Genomic DNA, 16631 nt, shown 5'->3' on the forward strand with positions numbered 1-16631 from the left:
TTTGACTGTTTATTTGACTTTTCTTCCTTAAAATATATTCAGGGATAGCTGTGTTGGCCGTATAGCAAAGTACAATAACATCCAAAATCCACAAAACAGAGATACCTTTAGAGTATCTGGCAGGTGCTGCCTAGGGGCAATTAAGAAACCATCACGATCTTTACCAAATCAGTGCTGGATGATCCTAATAGACTTATTATCTCTATGAAGCTAATAAAAGCCCAAAGTGTAATCTTACCTAGGGCTCATTCCCACTACAAAATATATCGAATCACCGATCAAATCAAATGGCCGTTGTTCCCATCTAAAACTGATTCTGATCCTGGAGCAATCGATTGCAATCGTGCTGAACTGAGGCAAATGGAAAAAAATTAGTTTTTTTCAAAGTGCACTTTGCAAGAGTTTTTTTTTAAAAAAGAATTGATTCTGAAGCGAGTTCAATAAGTAGGAACCATGATTCAGAATCAATTCATTTGGAGGGGAAGGAATACAGTCGGCCCTTCTTATACACTGATTTGTTATACACGGATTCAAGCATACACGGTTTGAAAATGTTCCAAAACAGTATAAATTTACCTTGATTTCCCATTTTTATAAGGGACACCATTTTGCTATGTCATTATATTCAATGGGACTTGAGCATTTTGTTATACACGGGGGATCTTGGAACCAAACCCCAGCATATAACAAGGATCCACTGTAATGGCAGATAGGTTCTGGAGATGTCAGTGCATGGGGTTTACCTATGGGTGCTTAAAAAAATACTGTGTCTTCCCATCCTCTGCTCCCTCCCAGGTTCCTTCTGCCACCCAATCTGGTGCATAGCTACCCCTCTGGAGTAGCTGTGGGAAAGGGAGGCAGAGCCCGGGGGATGCCCAAGGGGATGGGTGTAAGGTTTGGGCAGCTGGGAGGGTCTTTTCCCATCTCCAGGCCACGAGGGCTATTCCTGCAAGGTCCAGGGCACTCCGGGAGACCAAATCCCTCACAAATCCCATGGAAACCTAGGTGAGCTTGGAAGGGTAACACTCTCTCAACCTCAGGGAAAGAGAATGGCAAACCTCCTCTGAGAAAATCTCCCCCCAAAACAAAATCCCGCAAAAATAAGTCCCCAAACTGGGCTGCCTGGGTTGCCACTTGCATCACTGATGACACACCGATGATTGGCGGCCAATTTGAAGCAGCACTGCTAGTGGGGACGACAACGTAGAGCAAAAAGAAAGAAAGAAAGAAAGAAAGAATTACAAGATGCTAATAAAAAGATCCACTTTCATAGTGGGAACTACTCATCTAGCAAATCGATTCCTCAATTCAAAACAAAAGCGCATCACTGATCGAATTAAATGCTAAGTGGGAATGAGCTCCTAGATAATCATATTCTTTGTATTTATTTATTAGATACATATATATCTTACCTTCCATCCAGTGTGCTCACTGTAGCCTTCTTGGCACCTTTTCTCAAGTTGAGAAAGTCATAACTTTTGGGGGGGGGGGGGGGCGGTTGAACTTGAATTTTCCAGTTCAGTATTCTATCCACTATATGGCTACACTCCACCATCCATGCATCTATCCATGGCATTCGTGACCCAGAACAGACAGCACTGAAGTCTGATATATCAACATAATTGCCAGTTATCAATTACAAAGAACATTTACTAAATAAAAACTACCTCTTGAACAGAGTACTGATTCAAGGAGGTGACAACTTTATGGACTATAGCAACACCATCTCCCCTCTGGATCTACTAGCCAATTCTTTCATGTGAGTAAAGAACCTAGTTAGGAACAAGTGCTTTCTAAGTTGTTTTCTAAGCATCACTGAACGATGACTGCTTCACACACCAGGGGTCCTTTAACACCACACAGTTATACCAATATGATTCCCCTTTAACTCCCATAGTTCCATCCTAGGGAGGGTCATTTAGAATTCTCAGCCAGAGTGGTCTAGTGCTTTTGACCAGACTGAATACAAGCATGTCAGTTAAAGGAGAATCATACCACCACAATTGTGTAATGTGGAAGGGCTCTTGATGTGGTTCCTCATCAAGAATTAATTAATGGTCTACAATCAGCCCTCCATATCTGTGGATTTTTTTATCCATGGGTTCAAGTATCCATGGCTTGGAAATATTTAATATATATATAAATTCCAAAAAGAAAACCCTGATTTTGCCATTTTATATTAGGGGCACCATTTTACTATGCTGCTGTATTTAAAGGGACTTGAGCATCCATGGATTTTGATATCCTATAGGGTTGCCATAATTCTCTACTAAAAACCAGGACAAAATGTAGGACAAAATTTAGACCAAAATATAGAACAATTGTAGGATAAAATGTAGCCCAAAATGTAGGACATTTATGAAAAATTGAAGACCTTAAATCCTACAATTTTCAATATCCATGGTGTGTGTGTGTTTGTGTGTGTGTGTGTGTGTGTGTGTGTGTCCTGGAACCAAACCTCTGGAGATAACAAGGACACACTGTACACGTTGTTTTTAATACAGTGCGCCCGCATTATACATGGCTTCGAGCGTATGTATTCAAGCTGTGCGGGAGCACGCAAGGCGCAAGGGGCGGTGCATCCCATTCAGATGTGAATGGGGCTCAAGCATAGGCAGAATTCGCTTTACGCTGAGGGGTCCAGAACGGATCCCCACGTAAGGCAAGGGTCCACTGTACACTGATTCAAGCATCCACGGTTTGAAAATGTTCAAAAAAGTATAAATTTCAAATATCAAACTTTGATTTTGCAATTTTTATAAGGGACACCATTTTGCTATGTCATTATATTTAATCGGACTTGAGCATACACGGATTTTGTTATCCACGGGGGATCTTGGAACCAAATCCCAGTGTATAACAACGGTCCACTGTATATGTTTTCTTGAGAACAGACCTAATAGCAGATTCATGATCCACTGAAGCATGTGTTGGTGAATGGACTAGAATGTTATCTGATTTTGACATGTCTCCTGTCCACATATTTCTCTTCTTCCTTGGATATTACTTACTAGGGAACTTCAGCTCTCCTTCTCCAGATCTATCTCCCCATTTATGCACCAGTTATTTATTGCAGCTAGCCATACAATGAAACAATATGCAGCCTTGTCTTACTTCTCTTACGCAGAAACAGACTAGACATATCTAGTTGTTGTAAAGACATTTGGTCATTTGCCATGTCCATTCAACTCCTTTCTTTCGGTGCCTGACATAATAAAAATGACAATTTATCTCAAGTTAAAATCTGGCATAACTCCATACCCACTCTCAGAGGGATTACAATACAGTACCTTTTAGCAAATTGTCAAGGCAGCGTCTCAGACAGCCCCTGATCTTCTGTAAGGTCCAGCCAGAAACCTAAGACAGTAGGTGGAGCAGAAACCCAGGAGCTGGTGCAGAAAAAGAGATCTGTAAAAAACAATACTTACACTTTTCTGGCTGTCTGATCTTTCAGTCCTGCTAAAACATTTGTTTTGGAGTTTTGAACTGCACCAAGGTAAGTGGTAAAAATATTACTAAATTGTGGAGTATCAGTTGCTAAACAATCCCTCTGATTGTCAACATGCATTTGTTGTTTACTGTGGTATCACAACATTCCTGAACTCATTTAAGATAGAAAAAGAGAGACAAGATAAAAAAAAATGGTTTGGAAGAAACAGTCACGATGTGGAAAAGACAAACAGAGAACCGCTTTTGTGCATGAGAGATCTAGAGAGAAACACAAATTAATAGCAGTGTCAAAATGGCATGTGTAGCCAGGGAAACATCCAAACTCTGAAGTTCCCTGTGGTTACAACTGAGTAATCTAAAGGTAAATTGATTCTTAAGGGTTGGAATATGACTGTGGTATCTTTCTCAAAAGATCTTTAAAGAGAATTTGCCTTTCATTCATATAAAAAGAGAGGACACAGATGTTGCTGAAAAATTTAAGGGGGTGTAGAAGAAGGTTAAATACAAGGCAATTAGCTTTTATTGCATTCTGCTGATGTGTCACCAAACCCCCAGCTAGATGAAAAGTTTAGTAATCTATTGGCAAAGGTACAGAATTGCTCCAGAGGCAAAGGAAAATCAGGAAAGTTTGGTTTTGAATATTCTTAATAACAGTTTAGCAGAATGCTAGGCAGCTGCTATAGGGTTAATTCCTTTTACCTTTCCCCTCCAATTTTGCGCATACCTAAGTTCTTTATCTGGTAGCTATGGGCAAATTCGTCTTTCAGTGGAGGGGTGTGTACATGACATTTGAGACGCTCTACGCCATTTCTTCATAGACTTCACTTGTTCAGGCAAAGTTAATCTTTTTTTAATATGTTGTATTACGCTTAATGCAGTCTTGAGAGTTTGTTCAGTAAAAGAAGGGATATAGGAAAAAGCATTTAAAATTATCTGCCTTTCCAGGGAAACATCTGTTGGTTATAGGTGGGTGGGGAAAGTTTTGGCAGCCAATATACAGATAAATGTTTCTCTTTAATCCTAGGGAGAATAATATATATATGTCATGACAAGTAGCCAATGATACCTCCGTGTTCCATGAATCTTTCTTATCAGTTTTTAATGCTGTTGAAGTTGTCAGCAATTACCTCCTCATGTGGTCATGAATTCCACAGTTTAACTATTTAAATATGAAGACATGCTTCCTTTTATATGTTCTTCATCTCCCAAAGTTCAACCTCAGTGGCTAGTCCCAGACAAAACACTGTCTCCAAACCATGCATAATTTTATACATCATCATCATGCCTCTCCTTCTTTACTTTTTTGGGGCAAGGGACCCAAAGTCCCAAATTTTGTAACCTTTGCTCACAGGAGAGTTGTTCCGTGGTAGTTTGGGTTGTCTGCACCTTTTCAAAATACACTGTGGAGGTATTCTTTCTTTTCCTCAGTGTTTTTCTCCTTAATGAATTTTCTGAGGGAAGAAAAAAGATGGAAGAAGTGTTGAGTAAACACTGGAAATACACAAATGGAAGATGTAATCTGTTAATGTTCCATGAATTAGGCAGAAAAATTATAGAATGAAAGCTTCTGCTGGAAGCAGCCTAAAACTACAATATGCATGTTTCCCCTGAAGTAAATGTCACTGTGAGGGCTAAATACCCTAAAAGCACCAGATCTCATCTGATCCTGGATGCTAGGCAGGGTTAGATTTGGTTACGCTTGGGTGGGAGACTGCCAATGCTTTTCAGGTGCTGTAACAACAACTTTATTTATATCCTGCCTACTCCAATTAGGTAATGTAGGCTATATGTCAGAAGGGGAAAACATGCCTGAGTATTCCTTGCCTAAGAAAACCATGCCTGAGTACCGTATTCCTTGCCTTGTTTAAATATTTGAAGGGATGTCATATTAAGGAGGGAGGAAGCTTGTTTTCTGCTGCTCCAGAGACTAGGACCTGGAGCAATGGATGCAAGCTACAGGAAAAGAGATTCCACCTCAACATTAGAAGGAACCTCCTTGACAGTAAGGGCTGTTTGACAGTGAAACACACTCCCTCGGAGTGTGGTGGAGTCTCCTTCCTTGGAGGACCTTAAACAGAGGTTGGATGGCAATCTGTCGGGGATGCTGTGATTGAGAGTTCCTGCATGGCAGGGGTTGGGCTGGATGGCCCTTGTGGTCTTTTCCAACTCTATGATTCTATGCAAACCCTAAGAAATTTATGGGGTCACCATAAATTGGAAGTTGACTTGAAGGGACATGGACACACAAATCCCACTATAGAGATTTTTTAGTGAAGTATTCCATTTTTTTCTCTCCTCCATTTTAAGCTGGAGTTAATTAACTTGGCTGTTCCAGTGCATAAAGGGATCAAAGTACAGTTCTGTGATTATTGATCTTGTGAAACACTGTTCATTCCCAAATAAGAAATGCATATTCAGGGCCAGCCAATGTAAGTTTGGACTCTGCCAGCATTCTGTCTCACTTTCTTTAACCCATTAATGCTTTTTTCTGTCTGTTACAGTAGACAAGAACCATAGCAATGATCTCTTTTCGATCTTCATGGCATATGTTTGTTTTCATTCTTGTGATGGGCACAAGAGCCTTTGCCATGGACACATACACTGCAGCTGTATATGAGCATGCTGTTATACTGGCAAAAAATCCCTTGGAGCCTGTTTCATCTGAAGAAGCCTTAAAATTGATGAACAAAAATATGGATGTCTTGGAAGAGGCCATCAAATCAGCAGCAAAACAGGTACCCAGTATTATTTGATGCCAGCCTATGTTTGTTTGTAGGGAAGTTGTATAACTCTACATCTTTTGACAGGGCGCACACATCATTGTAACTCCTGAAGATGGTATATATGGCTTTGGCTTCACGAGAGAAACACTTTATCCCTACTTGGAGGACATTCCAGATCCACAGGTCAACTGGATTCCATGTACTGACCCAGAAAGGTGTGGCTTTTTCCTAAAAAAATAAATCTGTGTTTACTTATTTTTGGTATGTTTATATCCTGCCTTATATATGTATGGGGTTTTCCTCTTGCCTGTTTATCATCACAACAGCAAGAGGAAAGCCTTGTGAGATAGGTCAGACTACCTACCCAAATTTACCCATTGTCTTCCATGTCCCAGCTGGAACTTGAACCTTCAACTCTAAGGTTTTTACTCCAAAACTCAGTCAAACCACTACACTGCAGAGCTTTCTGTGTTGTTATTGTAGAGGTGATGGTAGTTTTTTCCACATATAGTATTTAAAAACCATTAGAACCACGTCAGTATGGTGTTTATCACACTATACTCTTATAGTGCTACTATTCCACTTTGACTGCTCTAGCTGCCTCCTGTTGCATTCTGGGATTTGCAGTTTTAAGGAGGGGTATTTAGAATTCTCAGGCAGAGAAAACGGCGCGAAAACGGGGGAAATCGGCGGCAATCGGCGGCAGGACTGCGCAGGGGCTGGCAGGAAAGCCTTGGCGGGCTGGATCCGGCCCGCGGGCCGCAGGTTGCCTACCCCTGACTTACAGTGTGTAAGCCAATTGCCCCAACAAGCTGGGTACTCATTTTAGAGACCTACAGAAGGATGCAAGGCTGAGTAGACCTTGGAGCCCCTGGGAATGAACTAGAATCATAGAACTCACAACCTTGTGGCTGCAGTACAGGCATTTAACCACTGCGCCACCAGGACTCCTTTTTTTTAATGCCACCATCTCCTTACCATTTTCATATTACCATCTTTTCAGCTGCACACTGCCTCCCATCAGAAACATTCAGAAAATAAGAACTTATTCTATAGTCCCAGTATTAGACAAATATGTGATCAAGCACAGGAGTTCTTATTAGTGGATATGAAGATATACAGTAAGGCCAGTCTCCAGTTACATAGATAGGCTGAGATTCTGTATGGCACAGAGTAGTGCAATAGTTCTTCAAGCAGAACTTCACTATATCTCTTATCTCAATTTCCACCCCCAACCACGGGTTAGAATTACATTCCTCTCCCAGACATTCCATGGCTGGTGGAGAGCTGGGGATGGGTGGATTGAGGATTGGAGAAGTGTTTGGATCTTCCAGAGAAGCTTCTGGGATGTGATCTGTTTGCCTCTGGCTACAAAGTAATAGCCAGACACTTTTCCAGTCCCCACAACTCTCCACCCGCCACTGAATGATCAAGAAGGGCTAAATGGTGGTGGTGGTGGGGTTTGTTGTGAAAACTAAAAGAGAATGCCAGCCACTGCAAGAGGCATATGGTTGATTTATGGCTGCCTGTGTCACCAACAGTATGCCAACCACAGAGTGTTGTGCTTTCTGATAGAGTTTGCTTTACTGAAGCTTTTCACCATAGATCACCATCTTATAACTCTCTAATTTTGGCTACTTGGCTATGGCTGTAGTTTTCCATTTGGTCCCCTCAATAGTCCACAATGTCTTGATTTTATTTTCCTTCTGGGCAACATCCTTTGTTAAAAGCCACACTGCCATTATTTCCCAGTATTCTATGTGGCATAGAGGAATATATGTGTGCACACATTAACATGAGCAAGAAATAGGCAGGAAGCTGTATGAATGTGCAAATATGTGCAGGGAAATGATGCATAAAATAAAAAAATGGTCAATCCTGATTTTATCTTGGAGCGTGAAACAGCACACACAAAGGTAAAGAGAAAAGCCAGGTTATTTTTAATGGTTTAGGGTTAGAACTGAGTCTGAAGTTGTAATCTACAGGTGATGGAAAGATCTGTGAAGACATGAAAGAGAGCCTTCTCTATGGTTGCTCCCACCCTCTGGAACTTCCTTCCATGGAAGACTAGGCTGGTTCCACTTTCTGCTTCCCTTTTGCTAGCAAGCAATTTTTTTCAAGCAGGCTTTTAATGTATAATCATGTCAGGGAAGCTTTGTACACATATTTTTTTTTAAAATGTGTTTTATATTTTATGTCATTTTATACTTTTTTAGCTAGTTGATTTTAATTGTATTCAAATTTTTATTGTAAAATCTTTTAAACAATTTTATCTGTGAGACACCTTGGGTCCCTTTCTGGGAGAAAAGTGGCATAGAAATGAAATTAATAAAAATAAAAGAATAAAATGAATAACCCTCAGATAATTATTATTATGCTTTACTTATATAGCGCTATAGATTTGCACAGCGCTGTACATACAAACAATAAAATAGAGAAGAATAAACCTGCCCATGGCATACAATCTAAGAAGGAACATCCCTTATGATAATGGATACCTGGCTACCCTAGTAGCATGTGAGCATATCTCCACACTCATTTAGTGGCCAGGAAGAGTGGGAACACCCCCAGAACATCTGTATACAGTTTTATAACTGCAGGATGAGAGAAGAAATAACTCTTGTGTGCATTCACTGGAGAGTAGAGATGCAAAGCTAGCTGGATGTTGTTCTCCACCCGCTAAATGGTTCTGAGGGTGCACTCCCACACTGCAGGGCATTATACTCTCCTCCAGGATTTTACTGGATGCATGTATTCAAAACACCACTCGGGCAAAATTGCTTGGAGAAGGGAACAAACTAAAGTCAAAGTGGGTTAGGAATTTGGCATTCCCGCTCCCACTGCTTCTTTTTTTTTTCAGTCACCCATTCTTGGAGCATCTTAAACAGAAAGACAATATATGTTGGTTACATGCATTGAGTTTGAACCATTTGAGGAACAAATATAGATGTTACAAATAGAACACAAAACTATTCCAGATATTTTAAAAGACGAGCATCCATAGGAACGTTGCAGTTTGAGTACTGAGGTGCATTTAACCATTTCCCAAGCCTAACTGGTGAAAACTAATATGAGAAAAGTTACAGATAGTTGTGACTTTAATCCAAAAGTGGGAAAGCAGCTTGGGTGAACCAATTTGTGATGGAATAAAGGTTTGAGAGCAGTGGCAAATTGTGGTTCCCATGTCAATGGATTGGTGAATCCACTCTGGGGGCTTAATTCAAACTTTAAAGATTCTATTTAAGGTGTTGGATCTATTTTGGGGATAGAATTCAGTACTAAGTTTAAACTAAAAGCTGACTACCCCATCAGCACAGAAGCATCTGCTGTTTGAGGGTAAAGAATTAAGTAGCACTTTCCCCTACTGTCTAGATGTGCCATGTTGCAGTCCCTCATATCCGCATCTACTTTGCATATTGCGCATATTATTATAACCATGCATATTATTATAATTATGCATATTATTAATTTGCAATTTGATTATGCAAATTCAACATATTAACCATTGCACTTTTTCTATCATTATGTTCCAACCTCAGTACCAATTTAAGAGCTCTCCCCCCCCCCTTCTTTCCCCCCATTAGCTGGTGTGAAGACAGGGACATTTCTAAGCAGCCTGAAGAGAGTAAAGGGACTCCCATTATTCTCTTAAGGCTGGAAGCAAAGTTCCATCATACTGCTTATCCTAACCTCAAGCAGCTGACACAACATACAACACAAAGCTGTCTCTGCTTGCCTCCTTTTCTTTCCTGACATCTAGGCCTCTTGGGAGAAGGGGATAGGAAATAGAAGACTAAGGTGGCAATGCTATGCCTGCACAATAGTAACTAGAGCCTGCAGGTCAGGATGAGGCTCCCGCCAGCACCAGTCTTCTTGCATGGTTTCCTGCTTTATCACCACTGCCACATTTTAATCTATCCATTGGCCTGCGATGCTTCAACTGATCTAACTAGTTGGGACATTTTTTAGTCCCTTCAGTCAAGATTTTCCCAATTTTCCGGGACAAATGGCAATCCTACTGCTACCTCTCTGGTCAAACTGGAAACCTCCTATGGCTGCCTTATAAAAAGGGTGGTAGTGGCTAGGAATTAACTATATTCATTGTTCATGTAAGACCTCCTGAGTCTATTTGCTACCATAGTTCTGCATTATCTCCTACAGGATGGAGGAAGTTAGGCTAGCTTGCTGTAATTTTTTTTCTACAGTAGTTTATATATGATCTACTGACAGATCCCTTATCTTGCTTTACATCCTTCATTGTGATGCTCTACATTCTAGGTTTGGGTCTTCCCCAGTACAGAAAAGGCTGAGCTGCCTGGCAAGGCACAACTCGATCTATGTGGTTGCCAACATTGGGGATAAGAAACCCTGCAATTCCACTGATCCTAAGTGCCCTAGCAATGGTCATTACCAGTATAACACAGATGTTGTATTTGACTCAGATGGAAAACTGGTGGCACGTTACCACAAGGTAAGAATTTAATGGGTGTCTTCAGCATTCATTTTTAGCACACAATTATAAGCATATCCTTTAGGGAAGTTAATTTTTGTTTGAAAATGCTAAGATAGAATTGAGAAAAGATAATTTGGGAGATAAAAATGCAAGAACTCCCTAACCAGCATGGCCAAAAGACAGGATAAATTAGCATACCTAGCAATATACAGTTACAATGGCTTGGTTTAACATATAAAAATTTGTTCCTTAATTTAAAATGTTGATGAAATTAAATAAGTTGCAGATGACTTTGCAGCATGATTTCATTTCCCCCCCATGTTTTTGAAAGCATTTTCGTTTGTTTTGAGAGGGTACAAGTTGTAGAATCCCCCAGACACTGGTTATAACACTATACCAATTACCCTACCTTAAATTCTAACCTTGCTGTCTTTTAACAGTTCAATCTCTTTATGATAGAGAAACTGCAGTATGATTCCCCTAAAGAGCCTGAACCTGTGACCTTCACAACTTCCTTTGGCAAATTTGGTCTATTCACATGCTTTGATGTCCTATTTCATGATCCTGCTGTGACCCTGGTGAGCAAGCTCCATGTAGACACTATCCTCTTCCCTACTGCCTGGATTAATGTCCTTCCACATTTAACTGCTGTTGAATTCCATTCTGCCTGGGCTATGGGCATGCGTATCAATTTTCTGGCATCTAATATTCATCTTCCTAGCCGAAATATGACAGGTAATCTACAGTTTATGTAAAATGATTTATAATTAAGTTCCATATCTGCATCTTCTAGTCAGTTGTGGATTAACATACTTGAGGCTTTCCTTAAGGTGTACTCACCAAAATTAAATTTTTGGTGAGTACACGAGTGGAATCTGGAGTCACAAGTGTTTGAAGCGTCCTAAAGGTCAGCCTTTGCCATAACTACTGTATACTGAAGTCCTGTCTGATTATATACAGAACAATGGCCTGTTACAGACTTCCAAAATAAAGCTCTCTTTGGAGGTATGCTGTTTAAATGATGCATGTATCCTAAGAATCCGGAAGCTGCACCAAAGCTGCACTCCAGTGCTTAGGAATGAAGTGCGGCTTTGGCGCGACCTCCGGACTCTTAGGACCCATGCATCATTTAAATAACATATCTCCAAAGAGACCCGAAGCAGCTTTATTTTGGCAGTCTGTAACAGGCCAATGCTTCTAAAGCTATCTGAGGTCATGGACTAGCAAAGGGTTCACACACACACACCAATGCACCAGGGACTTTGTGCTCATTCACTACAGCTATTTGTTTCTTTTCTGGAAATTCACCACAAACTGTCAGACAATAGCTCATGGACCAGCATTTGCCCATGAACAGTAAGGCTGTGAAATATGGGCAGTGAAGAAAGCTGACAGGGAGAAAATCAACTCATTTGAAATATGATGTTGGAGAAGAGTTCTGCAGAGTATGGTGGACTGCTAAAAAGACAAATAAATGGATCCTAGATCTAATCAAGCCTGGCCTCTCCATAGAAGCAAAAATAACTAAACTGAAGCTGTTGTACTTTGACCATATCATGAGAAGACAAGTCATTAGAAAATACGTTAATGCTTAGAAAGGTGGAAGACAGTAGGGAAAGAGGAAGACAGTACAGGTAGATCAAGGAGGCTACCATCCTGAGTTTGCAAAACCTGAGCAGGGCTGTTGAGAACAGGGTGGCTTGGAGGTCTTTGATAGGACCACCATGGGTTGAAGTCAGCTCAACTGTAATTAGCAACAAATGCCATACAGAATCTCAGCTTGTGTCTGTTTTCCCCCCCATCTGTCTGTCTGTTTAAATCATTTATATCCCTCTCGTCAGGCAAAAAGCCTCCCAGTCTCAAGGTACGTTACAAGGTTAGCCACCGTCCCTGTCTCTGTTTTCAGGCTCACAATCTGCACTTAAGAGTCTGATAAGCTTACCATATGCTTTCCTCCAAAGATGGCTTTTATTTTTTGCCAGCACTAAGCAGTGTGGTTAAATTGGCATGTTGGAAATTCCCACCACCAGATGTCCCTCTGGGACACATGCTATGATCTGTCACAGGATTGGCATACAGTAAATTACTTTTTAAACTGAGCTCACTCTAGAGACCACAGTTCGTTATATTTTTTACTACAAAATATCTTGTAATGTAAAACAAAATATGACCCACAGTTCAAAAGACAGACATTCAAAGGTAACTCAAGAATAAGCAGAGTTACATACAGAACATGATTTCATGTAAATACAATAGCTCCTCTTAGTCTTACCAAATCTAATAGCATAGGCTTTATGTCCTGTGCAGCAGGCATTTGCTTGGCTGTTACTATTTGATAATTTTGACAGTAAAGGAGTCTCCTAATCCCATTTTCTTATCTTTTCATGGTGCTTCTATATTGACATCTTACTCTGTGACTTATATTTGTGTATTTGCATTTGTCACCAACAAGCTTTTGCTCTGCTTGCCCAGTATGTTTGGCTAAACTATATTTTACCTTGGCATCATTTGCCAGCTTCTTGATCTAGCATTTGTCTTTGAGTTAAATGTAGGGCTGCCATCTCAAAATTTCCCTGAAATAAGTTTTAGATACCTCAGCTTTTAATTAATTAATTAGTTATTTAGTTGGTTAGTTAATAAGTCATTTGGGACCTCTCTTTTATGTTATTTCCAGTTTGCAACTTCTTGACTGTCAAACACCAAACATTTTCAGCTGTCTTCTTATGTAAAATGTTATGTTACTGTATATACTCGTATATAAGTCAAGAAATTTAGGCCCCAAAATTGACCCCCCAAATCCTAGGTGGACTTATATATGGGTCAATATGGTAATGCCGATGATGACAGTTCATTCAATGACATGCAAACACACATACACCATCCCTCTATTTTCCCTCTGTGCCTGGAAATGGGCTGCTGGAAGCAGAGAGAGTGCAGAGCAATTTTTATTTCTATGGGAGCAACAGCTGATCCAGTCACAAGCATACACATACCTTCCTCCCCACCTTCCCTAATCCAGCATGCTTGCATGCATGCATGCATGCATGCACACCCACACACACTTTCTCCCTCCCTGCCTTAGCTCCTTTTACATTTGACTCTTCACCCCCGTCTTCTGCTCACCCTTTGTGAGAAGATAAGCCAGCTGCTGCAGACAACCGTGGATGGGCCAACAGTAAAGAGCTTCCACTCCTGGGAGGATGTAAAAGTAAGTTCCTTGGTGGAATTTAAGGGGCAGATGGCACCTGTGACTGTTTAACTCCCCTCCAAGTAAAAAATGGCTACAACCGGCAGGGATGTAGCCGGGGGGGATCTGGGGGTCCGGACCCCCCCCTTCCATTAGAAAAATGAATGGTGTGTGCTGCTGCGCCGCCGCACTCAAGCCCCATTATAATGGTGGCACTTAGTCTGGACCCCCCCTTCCTAAAATCCTAGCTACGTCCCTGCAACCGGGGGCCCTTTGGTGCTTCCTCGCTGCAGCAGAGAAACAGCCTCTGTCTACTGCCTGGGAAATGCTGAAGAGCCACCGTGGACCTGAGAAGCCTCAAAGTTTTACTCTCGACTTATCCACGGGTCATACCAAAGTCCATAACTTGGCCCCAAAACTTGTCCTTGACTTATACATGAGATCAGCCTATAGTCAAGTACATACAGTAACTGAAGTAAGCTTGAAATTTTTAATTAGTTTTTCCTCCTGCAATGACAATATGGGAAATATATGCCAATATACAGAAGAAGTAAGGGATGTGGAGGGAGGAAGGACAAAAAAGTAAGTTACCTTTCCATAATGGCTACCTGGATGAAAAAGGTTTAGGTAATATTTGTGTGTTTGTAAACAATGGCCTATGTCTGTGTAGGACAATATACAAGCAGTCTGAAATGACTTGTTATGTCATTGTCATTTATAGGTAGTGGCATTTATGCACCAGATGGATCCCGAGCATACTATTATGATCTTGAATCAATGAATGGACATCTTCTGATTGCAAAACTTGATTCCCATCCATCTCACTCTCCCAGCTATCTTCCCTCTCTTAACTGGAGCTTGTATGCTACAACTATGGAAATGTTCACTCAGAGTCATAATTTCACAGGATTCATTTTCTTTGATGAATACACTTTCTCTGAGCTCACCAATGAAGCTGCCAATATTACAGTGTGCCAGAAAGATCTTTGCTGCCATTTAAACTACAGGATGACAGAAAGGAGAGAAGATGAACGTTATGTGCTTGGTGCATTTGATGGCCTTCATGTGGTCGAAGGAGAATATTACTTACAGGTCTCTCTTTTTTTATTATTATGTGGAGAAGTGGGATCTCTTCTTTATTCATCATGTGGGACAGGGATGGGGAAAAAAGGACATTTAAATGTCATGAGAGAAATATGGAGCACAGTTTGGCCAAAGTTAATCACTTTTAACCATGTATCCTACTAGACTGTAGTCCACAAAAGCTCATGGTATAAAAAAGTGTTAGTCTTTAAGGTTACACAAAACAGGAGACTTAAGCACAATTGAATTCTCTAGCACTCATTACCTCTTCTTAAGAATTTACCTCTTGGTTCAGTCTTTGCATGCTATAAATGAAGAATCATTCATTTATTATTATGAGGAAGGGAGTTCTTCTTAGAGATGACTGGTGACTCCCATATCACTGACATAGTATATAGTTTAAAGCAGTGATCCCCAAACTTTGGTCCTCCAGGTGTTTTGGATTTCAATTCCCAGAAGCATAGCCAGTTTGGCCAGCAGTCAGAAATTAAGAAATTGAAGTCCAAAATGTCTGGAGGGCCAAAATTTGGGAACCACTGCTTTAAAGGATTTTTCCAAGTGTTGAACTTACCCCCCCCCCCCCAGCACCATAGATACAGATATTCTAAAATCCAAATACGAACACTTCTGTTGCGAACATTTTGGATAAGGGATACTCATCCTGTACATTTTGAAAAAACCTACAGTGATGACGGCCAGGCACTTTCTTATAACAGTTTACATCTGGTCCCTTCATGTTTTGTTACTATCTTTCTTCCTTTTTTTAGATCTCACATTGTTGAATGTGGAAGCATGGACTTACAAACATGTGGTGAATCAGTGACAACTGCTCACACCCATTTTGATTCCTTTCTCTCAGTGGCACCATTTAGTACAAACTATGTATTTCCAGAAGTCCTGCTCAGTGGTGTTCAGTTGGCGCCCTGGGAGTTCCAGGTAGGGTGTGTTTTTCTAACTGATGCTTACAAACTGCTATATGGAAGAGAACACACTATTCCTAAGTGGGAGCAGAATAGAAATGGGACCCTTCTGTGTATTCAGTAATAATCAGAAAGGTAAGGTAGCTTACAAGCTGTTTTAAGGCAAGAGTGGTTTCTGAGAAAATGCATGCAACCTCGCCATGCCATCATTGACACGGGTGATCTCGTGTTTGTGTGAAAGCCATGTGCGTTGAATACACTTGTCCAGCTCCCAGAACTTTAAGAGTTACCTTTGGATGATAGCACCCAGAATCCCCAGCCAGCAGGCCACTGACAGGGGACTGTAGAACTTGAGTCCAGCAAATAAATTTACTTAGCTCTGGGTGCAGGGATTTTGCCCATGGATTTTATTGTAATGTAGTGTGTTGCATGTTGTGTGAAATGTTACTACTACTAATAAATCTTTGACTTGGAATTGTTACTGTATTGTATGGGTTAGTCATAAAGTAGATTAGACGTACTGAGTGATCTTAAATGGATTTGTAGGTTTGTAAATTGTAGTTTGGAATTTAAGAGTGCCAAATGTACCCCGAGCAATCATTGCTCATGACCAAGTCTCTCTCTCATTTTATTCAGGTTTTAAGTGATGGGCGCCTGATCAGTCAGAATCGTACATCGCAGCCACTTTTAACTGTGACCCTTTTGGAAGGTGGTATGAAAAGGATCCTCAATTCACATATCCACAGTATCATTCTCTGAAATATTCTGATTATGCCACTATAAAATGAGTTGTACTGTACATCTTGATATTTCCT

At 40.7% G+C, this 16631-nt stretch overlaps 1 protein-coding gene across 5 annotated transcripts; it reads left to right on the forward strand.

Annotated features, from left to right (window-relative positions):
- Positions 1-3343: 3343 nt before the first annotated feature.
- LOC121928453 (pantetheinase-like) lies at positions 3344-15817 on the forward strand. Of its 5 annotated transcripts, none has more exons than XM_042463196.1 (7): positions 3344-3496; positions 5952-6185; positions 6258-6388; positions 10452-10644; positions 11067-11361; positions 14535-14905; positions 15664-15817. In XM_042463196.1, the coding sequence occupies exons 2-7, from the start codon at positions 5970-5972 to the stop codon at positions 15676-15678; spliced, it is 1221 nt and encodes a 406-aa protein (XP_042319130.1). In that variant the 5' UTR covers positions 3344-3496; positions 5952-5969; the 3' UTR covers positions 15679-15817. The 5 variants fall into 5 exon arrangements, with proteins under 5 accessions (XP_042319130.1, XP_042319152.1, XP_042319111.1 ...); XM_042463218.1 differs by having other exon boundaries at positions 3355-3496; positions 5955-6185; XM_042463177.1 differs by lacking the exon at positions 3344-3496 and adding an exon at positions 4151-4283 and having other exon boundaries at positions 5955-6185.
- Positions 15818-16631: the final 814 nt, after the last annotated feature.

The sequence above is a fragment of the Sceloporus undulatus genome, chromosome 1 (assembly GCF_019175285.1).
Source record: "Sceloporus undulatus isolate JIND9_A2432 ecotype Alabama chromosome 1, SceUnd_v1.1, whole genome shotgun sequence".
In the NCBI taxonomy this organism is placed as follows: domain Eukaryota; kingdom Metazoa; phylum Chordata; class Lepidosauria; order Squamata; family Phrynosomatidae; genus Sceloporus; species Sceloporus undulatus.